At 33.8% G+C, this 18,275-nt stretch overlaps 1 protein-coding gene across 1 annotated transcript in view; it reads left to right on the forward strand.

Moving 5' to 3' along the window:
- Positions 1–5,406: 5,406 nt before the first annotated feature.
- Positions 5,407–18,275, forward strand: part of LOC127851610 (discoidin domain-containing receptor 2-like) — a 177,726-nt gene continuing 164,857 nt past the window's right edge. The window contains exon 1 of the mRNA XM_052385439.1: positions 5,407–5,728. Coding sequence (XP_052241399.1) covers positions 5,722–5,728 — 7 coding nt within the window. The 5' untranslated portion in view covers positions 5,407–5,721. The remainder of the gene's footprint in view (positions 5,729–18,275) is intronic.

Here is an 18,275-nt window from a genome sequence, read left to right on the forward strand (position 1 = left end):
TACCTGATCTCTGGTTACCTTCATACGGAGGCTGCTTCTGCAGTCAGGAAAGATTGGATTGTACGTCATGTGCAGTCACAAACAGTTTGTGTAGCTCTGAAAGTTAGTGTGACATTCATTGTTGACATTCATTGAAAGGCACATGCTATATTCTCTTGATCTAAGGATGGACATTCTTTGAGACTAAAATGTCTGAGGTACTTTCTTCAACTGAATTGTGACATTCACTCTTCAACTGAATTGCGACATTGACTTCGACGGAATTGTGACATTGACTCTCCAACTGAATTGCGACATTGACTCTTCAACTGAATTGCGACATTGACTCTTCAACTGAATTGCGACATTGACTTCAACTGAATTGTGACATTGACTCTTCAACTGAATTGTGACATTGACTTCAATTGAATTGTGACATTGGATTTTCAGCTGAATTGTTACATTGACTCTTCAACTGAATTGTAACATTGACTCTTCAACTGAATTGTTACATGGACTTCAACTGAATTGTGACATGGACTCTTCAACTGAATTGTGACATTGACTTCAACTGAATTGTGACATTGACTCTACAACAGACTTGTGACATTGACTTCAACTGTATAGTGACATTGGATTTTCTATTGAATTGTGACATTGACTCTTCAACTGAATTGTCACATTCTCTTCAACTGAGTTTTGGTATTCTCTTTAACTGATGTGGCATTATCATCAATTTCCCTATTAAAGCAAAAGAAGAAAGAAAACAGACTTTCACATTTGAATATGTTATCTAGTATAAATCCTTGTTCATACAGCGTTTCATAGACGAGCATTTGTTATCAGTTTACAGCATTGTCCCATCTTGCAAGTGTGTATAATAACAAACATAAAACACAAATTAAAGTGTACAAATGTGCTGGTACAATAAATTTGTATCAGTTTGATGGTACAAATAAAATAAAAGCTTAAACTCTTTCCACCTGGATCATTATTATCAGCAACTATATTAGGTAATAATGTGTTTGTAATCACAGAAAGTAGCCCATATTGTGCTAGTAAATCCCAATATTTGTTCAGCAACTTGTGGTATAAGTTCACATATTTTGAATTTTATTAGTGTAAACATAATTGATGTTAAACAAATGAAATTTGGGAGTACATTTGATTGGGGAGCTTTGCAATTACATGAAAAAAATGTTCAATACCAAAATACCCTGTTATAAAATGTGACAATAAAACGCATGCTAAGCATAAAACCAAATGTTAAATTTTGTTATTAAGTATGAGTGTTTAATTAATGAAAATCTTAGTGAAAAATTTCAAGGGTGATTATCGATAAACTAACAGTGAACATCGTGATGCAAGATTAAAAAAATGTTCATTGAGAAATAAGCACCTGTACTATAAAATAATGACAATTCTTTACATTGTCTTAATAAAAACATAGGACACTTAAATACACATAGAAGGAGGACAAATGTCTATACTATAAGCTGAATCTTATGTATTTTCGCAGTTCGGTAAGGAGCTACCTTGTCCGCAAATGAGACCCCAAAACCTTGCTTGACTTTGCAGCAGACTGGGTAGCCCTTGATCAGACTTCATGAATGCCACATATGACATAAGACCCATTTTCGCATGATATTGCTTCTATGTCTTTGGGTGGGGCCACAGCAATATGTTAATTGAAATGCCTTTCAATCATTTGCTATAATAATAGCTCAATCTCAGTAATAAACCTTTAAATTCTTCTTTAACAAGTGACTTTAAGTAGCTGCACAGGTATTTAAAATCTCATTTACTTGTCGTTACACATTCATATATCGCCCCAACAGCTCTATTATGAAAGCTAAACCCTGTCATTGCACATTGTAAATTTACAGATTAGGGGGCCTGATATTTTTATCCACCTGTTTGAAACTATCTGTTTTCAATATATCAAATTAAAATCAAGAAGTCACCTATCCCGCTGTTTTCAAGCTTCCATTTATACTGTATTGGAGATCAAATCAACGATAAATCGTCGAATTTCATTCAATGATCTATTCATTACACCGAGGTGTACTGCTTTTATTTTGTCCTTGTTGCTAAATAACAAGATTGTGTACCCCTGCCTTCCGATAGAATTACTAAAAGGGGCAGGATTTATGATTTACATCCGACTTATTTTGAAATAAATGTATGTTCGAAAACTGAAAGACAGCCTTTAGTACTTCTATCATTTCACTCGTCGGGATTTAAAGAACAAATTAATATTGTGTGAGCCTTTCACGATTGATGCTCTCCTTTGCACTAAAGTTGTGATATCATAGCGATAATGTGCCAAACATGATCACACTGAATGCGCGATATTATGCAAGACTGGTGAGGAACAACATTGAATACATTTCTCGTAGATGAAAGAAAAAGGGATGCATAATTAGCTTCTAATATATGTAAACCGGCAACACAGTTGTCCTCCCAAGCCTCCTCAGTGTCTGGTCGAGGTCCCGATTTAAATGAAAATTTGAAAATTGTATTCATGGGTAGTTCCTGGTGTTATCTGAGTTCAAATTTATGATCCTTGAATAATAGACATTTATTTGTCAGTTTTGTGGCTTGTTTACCCTACTGTAACACACTAAGCCAAACAATATTAGATGTGCTCTGGAAGAACAGGGCTAAATACATGTGCATAACGTGTTGTCGTAGATCAGCCTATGCAGTTTGCACAGGCTAATCAGGAACAACATTTCCCCCTTATAAAGTGGATGTTTTCATAAGAAAAGACTTTAAACAAAAAATACCATAACAGCTGAAAAGTGTTCTTCACTTTACCCACATGTATTAAGCCCTGTTGTCCTAGAGCGACGCTGATATGGGTAGAGATTTTGAATATTTGGTTTTGATATGACTTTGGCTTTGAAACCATTTTATGATTTTGATTAAAAAGGTTGTGTACTAGGGTATAACACTTTGAAAAGTATTTTCAAGGTGCAGAATAACATTAAAAGTGTCTCAAAAGGTACACAAATATGCTGTGTATTGACAGCAGTGATGCTGCTGCTGATAATGATGATGATTATGAGGATGCTGCTGCTGCTGCTTCTGCAGCTGCTACTGATTATCATGATGATGATCAACATATCAGATTATTAAAAAAAACAACTCATCATTTCATTAAATAACATTCAACATTTCATCCTTCTTTTATTCATTAAATTTATGTTTTTCGCCATAAACATAGCCCTGACTTGCTCATTTGCAGTGATAAAAAGGTTATAAAAACAGGAGAGCAGTAACTGTTTTTCACATGGGCTGAAACACATCTGTCCACATCTGAAAGGCTTTGTGTTACCATTTTTGTTTTGAAAAAACATGAACGAAAATGTCAATGCAATCAATGCAGATCTTATAGCACACATGTGTTTTATAAAATCAGATAAAAATTCAAATAGCAGTAATGCTGTCGATAAAAAAGCATTTAAATCTTATATTGGGAAATTTATTTTTGTAATAAAAAACTGAGTTTCAACCAAACAGTCGGGCTGCAGATTAAAATATTGGTTGGTCTGAGTATGGTTGTGATGACAAGTAGAAGATAATGTAAAATCAGCAGCAAAGGAAGCCCTATTGTGAAATCAGCAGAAAATAATTAATATTGTGAAATAAGTAGCAAAAGCAACCATATTGTAAAATCAGCAGAAAAAGTCGCCATATTGTAAATTCAGCAGAAAAAAGCTGCCATATTGAACAATCAGCAGCGAAAGCAGCCCTATATGCAAAATCATCAGCAAAAGCAGCCATGTTAAAAAATCAGCAGCAAAAGCATCCTTATACGAAAAATCAGCAGCCATACATTGTAGTTTAATAGCAGTCATCAACGCAGAGCCAAAAGAGAACACTTGACTATCAGAAGCTAACTTGTTTTTCTTGTTTGATGACAACATAAATGATTCGTGGCATAAATCTGTCTGTCGAGTCAGAGTTTATACCTCTCCTAAAGGCACACTTCCAAATGTTTGTGCTGTTTTTATAAACCAAACCTTTTTTGAGGGCGACACGATCGCTTTGAGAAAGATTGAAGAAAATATCCCTAGTTTTAAATTATTCTCAAGCGTCTAAAAGTCATTTTGTCTATTCAGTAAGACGCCATAAATTTGTGGTTACGATACAATAATTGTATGTTTTGCTGTAGGAATAGTTAAAAAAAACATAATGAAGATTAAATAAAACATTGTCCGAATGATCAACTGTGACCACCTCATGAACTGACAGTTTGTAATTACGTCTTGCGTTTAAAAACAGGTTTTTGTTTGGTTATGCAAAGTAACTCTGTTGTGTGGACTTAACGATGTTTGACATGTAAATATTTTCAATAGGAAGGTATCTAAAGTCAACATGTTCACTCTCCATGGGTGCACATTTCCTACATAGTTAAGAGATAGACTGTGGAAGTCTCACCTTATCTGACTTCAGGCGCTGGCATGTCAAGGGCTCAGTATGAAACTGGTCTATCGGCATTCAAAAGTATTTATCAGATATGATAGTTTTGCATTTAACACTTTATAAATTATTGTGGTTACAATTAAATTAAATTCAGGATGAGAATAACATACGATTCTCTGAGTCTATATCTATGACAAATATAAACAGAAAGCATCCCCTCTTTAAAATGTTTGTGAAGCTATCATTGAAATGGGCATATAATCTTATACTTTAAAAATGCATAATGTATTGTAGTATACCTCACCCTTAGGTACACATGAAACAATTTTTTTGGTCCTTGTATATATCTATATAAGGACCCAATTTTTTTCAAGTACCTGTGTTAGGTACGGGCAATCTTAATCTTCATCATTGTCTTCCAAGTGCCCGTGTCAGGATGGCTCTTTCAATAATGTGAAGAATACAGTTTCACGGTTTCAAAATCTCGTTTTAATAGATATTTAAATTATTCCATATGCATTAGTTCTCACATAAACAAAATATCATTGAACAGTATTAGCCATAATTTTAATAATGCCGATAAAATTTCATCATATTTAAAGCTCTCTGGAGTTCCTAACGAAGCGCTCATTTAATCGAACAAAAAAACGCTTACCATCTTTGGAATGGTGAATCACGCCATACGAAGATATAGTACTCTAATTCTAAACTAAGGGATAAATAGATTTTACACGAACTTTCAAAAAGTGATGCCAAAAGTTGTTTATCGGCGCTATTTATACCTGGCGCTAAGCACTTAGGATTTAGGATTTTGCGCACCAACCAATAGAAATGTCTTAGGAATTTGGCTAAGCCAATCATAACGACTTATGATTGCGATAACCAATCAAATGCATTTAGGAATCCTAAATCCTAAACAAAGTTCTCTAGCGGCAATCATTCAACAATAATATTATATTTTAACTAACAAAAAAACATTTTATGAGCAAATATAGATGAACAAAAGATTCTACATCTAACAATAAACAAATATATTTCTCTCTGACCTTACACAAAAATGCAGTTGTGACAGAGAAGAAATATTACGGTACAATATCCGAAATATTTCAGCAGCTGAAAAAATCCTTTTAGGCATGGCGAATTTTGCACAAATAACAACACATATGAACATTCAACAACAATGAAATAGTGTCTAATTGTAACTTGTAGTCGTATTATTATAATTATACAATGTAAAGTCACTTAGAAATCAATATAACCAATAGAATCATTGCAAGATGACAGTTGGACTAGCTTCCTTGAAGTTCGGACATGGACAGTAAGGTTTGGAATTCAAGTTAAGCTTATAATCATTAGACAAAACATATTTAAATGATTACTCTATTAGTTAATATAACAATTAAACACTTTAACCATAATCTTTTGTATTGGATAGTGTAATGGTTGAGTAAATGATACTTTAAACAATACCTGTTTGTTTGCATTATAAAATAACAGACAATAAACAGGTTAATGAATACTCTAGGGCCAGTTAGAGTATTCAGGACTCAGGATAAAAAAAGCTATTGTAACAAATAATTAGTAAAAAATATTGTGTTATTAAGGGATTTAATTTGCTGACAGGGGTTTTTTTACTAAGAAAGTGACGCCGATATTCGGCGTCTTCCCCTACCAGAATTTTTCCCCTAAAAATACCATTTCCCCTCCAAAAATATAATTTTTCACCAAAATATAATATTTTACCCTCAAAGAAATGGTTTTTTTTCTTTTGAGAAGTCGACACTTATCCAATTTGTACTATGTACAACGATCTCGCTCTCTCTCTCTCTCCTGACGAACACTCAAATCTGGGAATCCCAGTGATATATAGCTCTTAAATTACGTCATGGAAACAGGGCAACTAATCGTATTAATCATGTGACTATTTTACTGGATTCCGGTCTTGCACAAGAAGGGTGTTTCGTCAATTAATTACCGGAAACCAGTCGAATTTCATCCGGGTTATGTGAAAGCCAAGATATAAACGTTAAAACAGAAAAAAGTCTCACAATTGGCTTTCATACACGAACAAAATAAAACGTTCGGACTTTGAAAATATTAATTGCGTTGACGCATTTTTTAAGAATGAATCATCAAAAACCGCTGAAACCCTGCAGGATTCGGAGGTACATGTAATCAACATCGATTAATACTGTCGGATTATTGAGAAAGTGAAAGTAGACAATCGGCAGCTGCCGCACCTTTCCCTTCCAATACTGTAGCAGATCTAGATCGTCAACCCATTCATCATGAAATTGAAGTCATAATATTGACATCGTTCCCCGGCCCCAGTTGAAAACATTTCCCGTTATTAGATCTACGCCTGCAACTTTATTTAGGACTTTGACTTTAATATCATACTTGTTCATGTGTTTAAGAACAAAAAGGTCAGAGACATGCCTCTTTTCTTAAAAAAAAACCTGAAGTCTGTAGGTGAGTTATAGACATTGAAATGTACAGTTTTTATTTTTTCCCCAAATGTGTCTCTTTCGCGCTCGATTTTCCCCTTTTACCCAGCGTCCAGCGTCTTCCCCTTTTTCTAAAAAAAACCCCTGGCTGACACTAACCATATCACATAAAGAAACAAAAACATAACCCAGATTTTAGTGTCATTTGTAACACCGACCATAAAAATTCTGCAAATCCCTGGTCACAAATGACCATGTGTAGTGTTTATCATGTTAATTCTGCTCATTATTAAGTGTCTCCAAGGTAACAAGTAATTGCGCTGTCACAAGACATGCAGTGTCAATGTCACCTCTCACAGTTACAGCGGTTTGTAAGGAGATGCATCTGCATCCACACATGAGCACTTATAAGTGGCACCAGAACACTTATTAGCGGTATGTTTGAATGGTATGCCATGGCAAAATGCTGACATTTCTCTTATCATATTACTTAAGCTTAATCAATTGAATAGCAACCCAACATATATAATGACTTACGCTCAAGCCTATATAAGGTCTTAATTGTCCCATAGGGGACTGCAAGGTTACCATATGCATGGCTTTTTTCCTTCTTTAGCAAGGGCAGCCGCCTTTTAAGGGCCCCTTCCCCATAGAGAATTTCTTTAACATTATGCATTCTTTCCCAAATTTCAAGCTTTACTTATTTTACCCTTTCTCAGTTGATGATTTTTTCCCAAAAAATGGAAGGCAAGGCCCTTTCCCTCAATCAAGAAAAATCAAAGCGCTGAAGGCACTGAATTTGTTCGCTGTTGTATAATCTTAGAAACAACTCAGTTTTCAAAATTATGTTAAGGCTTTTTATATCGCAAGTTTGAAATAACCACAACCAATTCAAATTTATAAAGAGTAGGTCTTAAAGCACAGGTCAAGATGTGTTTTTTTCCAAATCATTGATACAGCTAATCAGTGTGCACAGGCTAATCTTATCTGACATGCATTAAGCCCTGTTGTCCCTGAAAGAAGCTAATATGTACAGATTTCAATGATAAACACTAGACTGGCCAACGTTGTCTTACAAGGTGTTAAATACTTCTGAAGACATACACACTATGTAGTGTATCAATGGGAACTATAAACAGGCAGATGCGGTGGTTAGAGCAGACGCTCCTAGCCTCGCATTCGTCGTCTGCTTTATTTTACTGCAGTTATCCACACAGGCAGTCACGGTTACGGTTCCTAGCGTTGTTAACCCATACTGATTGGCAAAATTTCCTCTACATTATTTGTGAGCTTTAAAATCCCTGAGAAATGTCCAGGGAATAAAATGTTGCATGCATAGGTTAAAACCTGGGACAATCAAACTGTTGTAACTACATAAACTTGTGTCCACCTTTATAATATCCATACAATTAAATTGATGCTGAAATTCAGTTTTTGAAACACATATATTATTCCTTTGAGTACAACAGATTGTGTACTTAATACAATACTAAATAATACTTAATAAAAAAAGTAACAGCAGAAATAATTGTTTTTTGTTTGTAATTAGATGAATTGTTTGCCATAACAGGTTACATTTCAGTAAATGTATTTCCCAAAGGACTTACAAAGTGCAGCAATGACATAAAAACAAAGGCTTGATCATCAATGATTGAAGGTTGAAGATTTTAGCCTAAGACTAAATGACAATCTGTGAATGTTTTTTTTTCTGTGCGTAAAGCCGAATCTGCATTTTAAATAATGTTGTAACTCAGAAGTGTTTTGCACCTGATAATGTTTTAATTTCACTAAATCATTCAGTTATTCCACTTTATTGTTGTAATAAAGATTTTAGATTTGCATAAATAATAGCTCAGAAAGATTTTATCAAGTAATAAAGATACAAAGATTATAACATTGTCTATTTTATCTAATAATTGATGAATTTTAAACCACATTATATGGTTTTGTATTAAAGGGATATTTTGGAAAGGAAAAGTTATCTTTTAAATGTAAATCACTTAAGAAGTAAGGAGTTGCAATTTTTTTGTCCCCTACAGGTGAAACTGGAAGGGACTTATGGTTTGCACACTGTGTGTTCGTGAGTCTGTCTGTCTGTCACACTTTTTTGGATCCTGCGATAACTTCAAATGTTCTTCATAATTTTTTTTATGAAACTTGAAACATGGATAGATTGCAATATGGAGATTATGCACGCCATTTCATTTTGTTCCTACCTTAAGAATTCTGGTTGCTATATGCAACAGATAGACTAGAAATATTGCTGAAAATGATGGATCCTGCAATATCTTTAAAAGTTCTTCAAATTTTTTCATGAAACTTGAAACATGGATGGATGGCAATATGGAGATTATGCATGTCTTTTCATTTTGTTCCTACGTCAAAAATTCTGGTTTCTATTGCAACGAATAGACTAGAAATATTGCTGAAAATGGTGGAGTTTCACCGGTAAGGGACCATATTGCTTGACAATATAGTCTTGTTTAAACTCTTCTCACTTCACCATTGATCTACTATTAAATCATTTGAATCTTTGTGGTGTTCAACTTTCAGCTAAGTTGATGCAAATTCTCTCGTTTCTATGCATAATCATTTGCATATTATTTTTTACCGGTGCTTTTACCTATTGAGTATTTTTCCACCTTATTAGAAACATTGAAATCCATGTGATGACTTTGCATTTATAGACTGTGTAAATTGAATTTCTTTTTGAAAATAAAATGTTATATTATTGTAAGGTTGCACTTCATTATGAGCATCAAAGGCTGACATTCCAACAGTGGTCTGTTTTTCATTTACATACAATATGTTAAATATACGAGATTTAAAAACCAAATAAATCATGTATGAATGACGTCACAATTCTGATGACATTTTAAATGCACACAAAGTATTAATATAGTAAGAATACACTTTTTGACCTAACTGAATAAATTAATGATCAATTAAGTATGAAATATATATCAGAAAAGCGTAATATAATGTTTATGATATGTATGTCTCAGTACTAGTATTTGGAATCTGTGGAAGCCCTTTCATCCTCCAAGGATCAAATGTCTTTAATTGGTCCCTTTACATTGAGCAATTTACCCTGGCAACTAGACACAAACTCAAGGAGGCAAAATCCTGTGTTGCTTATTATTAAATAACACCTAACCAATTACCTTAGTATGTAAGATTACCATAAAACTCCCAAGTCTATATCATGCAGGGCCTAATGAAGGTATATCATTCCGAGCTAAATTGTATTCAAATAATGATGCTTTTCTCCTTAAATTTATGTCCTGGATTTTGATTCCATTTCATGCAATTTGATTTGTTATCATATCATTTGAGCATTGAAAAGAGCCATGAACACAACCTGTAACATTTTCTTTTGTATTTCTTTTATCTGATTAAAAAGAAGAAAACAAATAAGAATCATTAATACATAACTAGACTATGTTGATTTAAAGGACCTGAGTTAGGGCTCCAGTTTTAGCCCCCTTTCCTTGCAGCTGAGATCCCTTCATGAGATTGTCCCCAGTATTGTAGCAGACTAATTAGGGCCCTTTTGGCAAACAATGGCTTTAATCTTGAAAGTTCATAAATGTTGGAAACTTTAGTAGTAATTTAACACTTGTCAATATGGGATAAAATGATTCACTGCTGCTAGACTAATGAACAGTGGTGAGCAGGGAGCTGTAATCTGGTAATAGAATTCTACCTGAAGCTCCTTGTGAAAAAAAACATTACTCAAAGGTTCAACAGTTGACTTCACAACAAAGTTTGGCGCATACAGTTCTAGGGCACATGATGAGGGTTAAGTACAAAACTGTCCTATTTGAGTAACCTATTCATTGCCATTCAGTCTAAGTTTCACTCTCATTGCCATACAGTCTAAGTTTCACCTTCGTTGCTTACAGTCTAAGTTTCACCCTCATTGTGATACAGTCTAAGTTTCACCCTCATAGTGATACAGTCAAAGTTTCTTCCTCATTGTGATTAAGTCTAAGTTTCACCCTGATTGTGATACAGTCTAAGTTTCACCCTCATTGTGATACAGTCCAAGTTTCTTCATCATATTGATTAAGTCTAAGTTTCACACTCATTGTGATACAGTCTAAGTTTCACCCTCATTGTGATACAGTCTAAGTTTCTTCCTCATTGTGATACTTTCCAAGTTTCATCCTCATTGTGATACAGTCTTAGTTTCACCCTCATTGTGATAAAGTCTAAGTTTCATATTCATTGTGATGCAGTTTTAGTTTCACCCTCCTTGTGATACAGTCTTAGTTTCACCCTCATAATGATAAGTCTAAGTTTCATCCTCATTGTGATACAATCTTAGTTTCACCCTCATTATGATGCAGTCTAAGTTTCACCCTCATTGTGATACAGTCTTAGTTTCACCCTCATTATGATACAATCTTAGTTTCACCTTCATTATGATACAGTCTAAGTTTCATCCTCATTGTGATACAATCTTAGTTTCACCCTCATTATGATACAATCTTTGTTTCACCCTCATTATGATATGGTCTAAGTTTCACCCTCATTGTGATACAGTCTTAGTTTCACCCTCATTATGATACAATCTTAGTTTCACCTTCATTATGATACAGTCTAAGTTTCATCCTCATTGTGATACAATCTTCGTTTCACCCTCATTATGATACAATCTTTGTTTCACCCTCATTATGATATGGTCTAAGTTTCACCCTCATTGTGATACAGTCTTAGTTTCACCCTCATTATGATACAATCTTAGTTTCACCCTCATTATGATACAGTCTTAGTTTCATCCTCATTGTGATACAATCTTAGTTTCACTATCAACATTCAAGTAAAAGAGCTTTAAAATAATAACTTTAAGAAGAAAGGTTGATAAATATTTATTTAGGAAATATTTATAGTTTAAAAGTTATGATTAAATGCATGGGCAGTTCCAGTATATTAAAAGACATATTGAATATTTACAGGTTTACTTAAACAAAAACAGGTTAATAAATTACATTAATTAAAACACAGCAATGTTTGAAGCAGTTTTTCACCCTCATTGTGATACAGTCTAAGTTTCACCCTCATAGTGATACAGTCAAAGTTTCTTCCTCATTGTGATTAAGTCTAAGTTTCACCCTGATTGTGATACATTCAAAGTTCACCCTCATTGTGATACAGTCCAAGTTTCTTCATCATATTGATTAAGTCTAAGTTTCACACTCATTGTGATACAGTCTAAGTTTCACTCTAATTGTGTTACAGTCTAAGTTTTACCCTTATTGTGATACTTTCTAAGTTTCATCCTCATTGTGATACAGTCTTAGTTTCACCCTCATGGTGATAAAGTCTAAGTTTCACCCTCATTGTGATAAGTCTTAGATTCACCCTCATTGTGATACAGGCTTAGTTTCCTCCTCATTATGATATAGTCTAAGTTTCACCCTCATTGTGATACAGTCTAAGTTTCACCCTCATTGTGATACAGTCTTAGTTTCACCCTCATTATGATACAGTCTAAGTTTCATCCTCATTGTGATACAATCTTATTTTCACCATCAACATTCAAGTAAAAGAGCTTTAAAATAATAACTTGAAGAAGAAAGGTTGACAAATATTTAATTAGGAAATATTTATAGTTAAAAAGTTATGATTAAATGCATGGGCAGTTCCAGTATATTAAGAGACATATTGAATATTTACAGGTATGCTTAAAAATTTACAGGTTAATAAATTACATTAATTAAAGCACAGCAATGTTTGAGGCAGTTTTTAGCCAAGGTTAAATTAACTTGTTAAATTTTTATCAAGCCACTGAATCATGTCATTTACAAAATTTACAACACAAATTTACTTTGAAGATGTCTTTCCAATATTGTTTGAATAACTAGAGAGACACTAAAATGTTAAAAGTGAAATCCTCTTAAACTGTCAACAAATATCTTCTAAAAATAAAATGGCAGTCATTAGTGTAATTAACTGAAGAAATATATGTTTTTAAATCTCTCTTGAAGCGTGTGATTCAATGAAAGCTAATTTGCTTAAGGAACATAAAGAACAATTTTACTGTCATTAAAGTAATTTGACTTAAATAAATCACCTTTGAGCTCTTTTCAATTCTTTGCTGCCCTTTGACCCGACTTGTCAATCACGGATATTTTGACAGAATTTTGAACACAAAGTTACTGCAGAATCGACGCATGTTAAAATGCTCACAATCAATTGTAAGGCTTTTGCACATTTCAACATTTTTTTTGCAAATCGTGACGAATAATTCTTAAGGGTAAAAAACCAAGGCTTTTCAATTGATAAGATTGACACGGTGATCGCCAGGGTACTGTGATATGATTGACATTTGAATAGCTTCCCATAATTTGTTTAAATCTCGTCTGCACATATCTTAAGGCTATCCCATTACGTCCTGCATTAAACATATTCTGAAAAGTGGTGGTCCTCAAACAATACCCGGATTGTGATGATAAAAGTTAAGACATGCATGAAACAAGAATATTTTTCCATTACATAAATGCAAATTTTTGCTTCTGATCTAATACTGCAGTGTCACCTTTAGAATTCATTTATTCAAATGGTCTTGTATTACACAAAATGTTTAAACTGCTTTGTCATATTGAAGCCCTGTAGTCTGTACAAGTCTGGACTGAAAAAATTAATTGTGTCAATTTTTGGTTTTAAGAAAGACAGCTTTTTAAGTTTGAAAAATAATCTTTAAGTAATTTTTCATGAAAACAACTGAAAAATAAATATCCCTAAAGTGAGAACTGGCTTGTACTTGGTAAAAATGTCTTATTCCGTTAGTTATTGTTTATTTGATAAAAGAAATTTTGATTACCAATTTTGTGAAAATGTATATTGTCATATGCCAGAACAAATCAGACCCAATGAAAAGATGTGACAGCTGATTGGATGTCAGGATAACAGGTTGGACCGGGTTCAATAATTTCTTTGTCCAAACTGTCCAATGTTGTAAATGTGAGGAATTCAAGAAAACAGTCTCCCTGTTAAGACTCATCTTCTTGCTACACTTGATTTAAATTCCTGATTAAACTGTCTTAAACAGATTCAGATACCATAGCCTGTGGTATTTGATTGACATGACCCCCAATTAAAGCCGTTACTTGCTTTTTTGAAAATTGTTGACGTCAATTCTTCATAAAAATCATCTGTGCAGATGGTCATTTGTGGCTTGATATTAGAGTAGTTTAAGCAATCCTACCACAATTCTAACATAAAACACATTATTCACAGAGATTTCTTGACACCAGAACACAAATTATTCTTGTTTATAATGCAATAAACAAGTGTAGCTGTAAAAAGATGTTAAGACTTGACATTGCGTTTTAAATATATTTCAGAGGGCATTTGAAATTAGTTTTTAGCTCGGCTGTATTTGGAGAAAACACGAGCTATTGTCATAGCAGTAGGCGTCGTGCTAAAACCTTAACATTGGCCATAACTTTTTAAATATTGAAGATAGCAACTTGATACTTGACATGCATGTGTATCTCATGGAGCTGCACATTTTTTGTGGTAAAATTCCAAGGTGAACATCATCTTTCAAGGTCTAAGGTCGAAAAAAGAAAGTCAAGGGAAGTAATAAGCTTTAAAATGGACATAGTTATCTGACCTGCCACGTATATATTTTTGTTAAATAAATCAAAGCGGCACAGTAGGCGGCATTGTGTTTCTGACAAACACATTGTGGTAAATGGTCAAGGTCATCCTTTACGGTCTACGGTAAAAAATACAAATTTAATGGAAGTAATAAGCTTTAAAAGGAGATAATTATTCAATATTGAACATAGCTACTTTATATATTTGGCATGCATGTGTATCTCATGGAGCTGCACATTTTGAGTGGTGAATCTACCCTCACGGTATAGTGGCTTTTAATTATTTGCTACTAAAAATAGAGATTTGTTACAGACAATTATTTTCGAGGGAAGTAATTTATATAATTCATAAATCTCATATTATATAATTTTTATTTCCTTACCAAGAATTGAAGTTCTTTTTACAGTTACTGTACAGATTTATTATTTAGATTATTTATAACCCAAATGATTTATTTGTCAAAGGTTTTTATACGCCCGTCTATGACGGGACGTATTATGGTATACCCCGCGTCCGTCTGTCCGTCTGTTAATGTCGTACGCTACGTCAAATATCCTTTGACAGATTTTCTTCAAATTTTAACACAATCTTAATATTGATAAACCCTGATCCCCTTTCGTTTTTGACGGAATTCTGAATTGTCGTTCCAGAGTTATGGGACTTTGTTCGTCAAAATTTCGTGATTTCATTGAATGTCCTACTGTAGCTCAAATATCCTTCGATGGATTTTTTTCAAATTTCAACACAATCTTAATATTGATAAACCCTGATCCCCTTTCGTTTTTGACGGAATTCTGAATTGTTGTTCCAGAGTTATGGGACTTTGTTCGTCAAAATTTCGTGATTTCATTGAATGTCCTACTGTAGCTCAAATATCCTTCGATGGATTTTTTTCAAATTTCAACACAATCTTAATATTGATAAACCCTGATCCCCTTTCGTTTTTGACGGAATTCTGAATTGTCGTTCCAGAGTTATGGGACTTTGTTCGTCAAAATTTCGTTATTTCATTGAATGTCCTACCGTAGCTCAAATATCCTTCGATGGATTTTTTTCAAATTTCAACACAATCTTAATATTGATAAACCCTGATCCCCTTTCGTTTTTGACGGAATTCTGAATTGTTGTTCCACAGTTATGGGACTTTGTTGAATGTCAAGGAGACGGCGCTCCATGCTCATGTACTTATAAAATAAACCATGTATTCAAATACAAATAAACTGAAGTAAAAAAATGATTCAAAGGGTTATTTATTACCTTACTACTTCATTGGCGAACGACGGGCGTATCATGCGCTCATGGCGCAGCTCTTTATTTTAAATGATATAATTATCATTTCTTTGATGCTCATTACATACCTGTGGACTTAGGTCCATAGATACATGATCAACTTTGGCTATGATCTCTTTTAAACCACAGGCCTTGGTTGTCAGTGATGTCTGACACGGTCATAATTGAAAGTGAGACCCCCCCCCCCCCCCCCCCCCCCGGTTGGTTTGGACAAAATTCAAGGGAAGTAATAACCTTTAAAGGGAGATGATTTCTATACCTGCCAAATTATAACTAGAAATTATATTTCAATGCGGCACAGTAGGGGGCATTGTGTTTCTGACAAACACATCTCTTGTTGGGTCACTAGGTCAAAGGTCAAGGTCACTGTGACCTCTAAAAAAAAAAAAAATCCAACAAACTTTCGCAGCCGAGCGTGGCACCCGTTATGCGGTGCTCTTGTTACAATTTTTGAGACCTTTACGTTTCCATAATGGACATAATTTGGTACATTGTTTTATTGCACAACATTCATAAAAACATTATTATATTTAGTATGATGTCATTTTACCTATTACAATTCTTTTCTTTGAGTACTTTTTGTGTAGACAATATTCAAATATTAGAGTGAAATCCTCTATAGTAGAGAATAGCCTCTTTATGTAACTGTATATTAACAAAATCAAATTGGTAGTTAATATGAAACTTTTTTACCTAGGTGTCAAAAATGTGCTAAATACCGTGAAAAAGTGCAAAAGAAAATTAAGATGGACAGATATCATTATGTTGACATGTTATACTATCTGATGCAGCATAAATATTATTCTGAAACATTATGAATTATGTAAGTGTACCAAATCTGAAGAAGTTGTCTGGTATAACATATTTATGCCCCCGGTAGGGCACTGGCATGTAGCAGTTGAACTGTCCTTCAGTATGTCAGTCAAAGTTGTCTCGTATTACATATTTATGCCCCCAGTAGGGCACTGGCATGTAGCAGTTGAACTGTCCTTCAGCATGTCAGTTCGTCCGTCCGTCCGAAAACTTAAATGGTCATAACTTTTTCAATATTTAACATAGCAACTTGATATTTGGCATGCACGTGTATCTTTTGGAGCTGCACATTTTGAGTGGTGAAAGGTCAAGGTCATCCTTCAAGGTCAAATGTCTAATATATGGCGTCTGTCCATGGTCTGTAAAGGTTAACATTGGCCATAACTTTTTCACTATTTAAGATAGCAACTTCATATATGGCATGCATGTGTATCTTGTGGAGCTGCACATTTTGGGTGGTGAAAGGTCAAGGTCATCCTCTAAGGTCAAAGGTCAAAAATAAAAAATTAAAAAATTCTCCATTCAATCTCTTACTTACTTCTCGTGGAGCTGCACATTAAGAGTGGTGAAAGGTCAAGGTCAACGTCATCCTTCAAGGTCAAATATATGGCTTCAAACCGGCGCAATAGGGGGCATTGTGTTTGTGACAAACACATCTCTTGTTTTGTTTTGTTCTTGGCAAAATAGTTAGTGGGAACCAAAATAAAATTTTCTTAATAATATGCTAATTGAGTATTTTTGCTATGCTGATGAAAATATGTTAATATCAATAACATTGTCTTGTTTAGAAAACTTCATTTACCATGTTTATTTGATTGTATGGAAAGTTATTCAATATTATACAATGGACAGCATTATATTGGTGAAGTTGATAAAATGCACATTTATAAGTAATTAGGAAGAATTAAAATGCAACCACATTTCAAATATAAATTAACAAGCACAGTAAGTTTATAAATATTATTTCACAATGTATTTAACACTATTAAAGGATAGCTTGGACACAAGCTCGGCACCAACCATTATTTGTATGTTTTGATCAACATGCCCAGTGAATTGAAGCTTAATAAATATCTATATAAGATCGGTTATTTAGGCTTAATAAAGTAGTTATTTCCTTCTGAGAATGATTGAAGAAGTCTCAGTTCATGGCAAGCAAAGACTTAATATGGTGTTATTTACTATCCTTATTACTAGTGTTTTTGGCAAAAATATGTTGACAACTTTATTCCAATATAGCTTACTTGGAATAATTATAATGTACATTTTAAACCACTGCTGTGTGCGCCAATTAATGGTGGATATTTAATCACTGTTGTAAGTTACAGTCAAATCCAAACTAGGCAAATTTTTAAAGGACAGTAGGTCCTGTTAAATGGTTAAAAATACAGGACCTCCTCTTTTTTACAGGACCTACTGCCGACAGAATATAATAGTAAAATAACTTGGTATCATTGCTGGGATCAAGGTGTTTATGATATAAAATGATAAATGATTAAAAAGCTATTACTGTGAAACCATTAATTTTCGACAGCACAAAATTTCGTCATTTTTATAAAAATGACGATTTCGTCAGCACTTAAATTCGCCGATTTCTGATTTTGAATTTTAAAAAAATGCGTCAGTCAATATCCGATTTGTGTGTAATACGTATTCGCGATCAATCGCAGTTGCGAAAATTCGTGGTACGAATGCGGGAACACA

This window comes from Dreissena polymorpha, chromosome 11 (genome assembly GCF_020536995.1).
Source record: "Dreissena polymorpha isolate Duluth1 chromosome 11, UMN_Dpol_1.0, whole genome shotgun sequence".
Lineage (NCBI taxonomy): Eukaryota > Metazoa > Mollusca > Bivalvia > Myida > Dreissenidae > Dreissena > Dreissena polymorpha.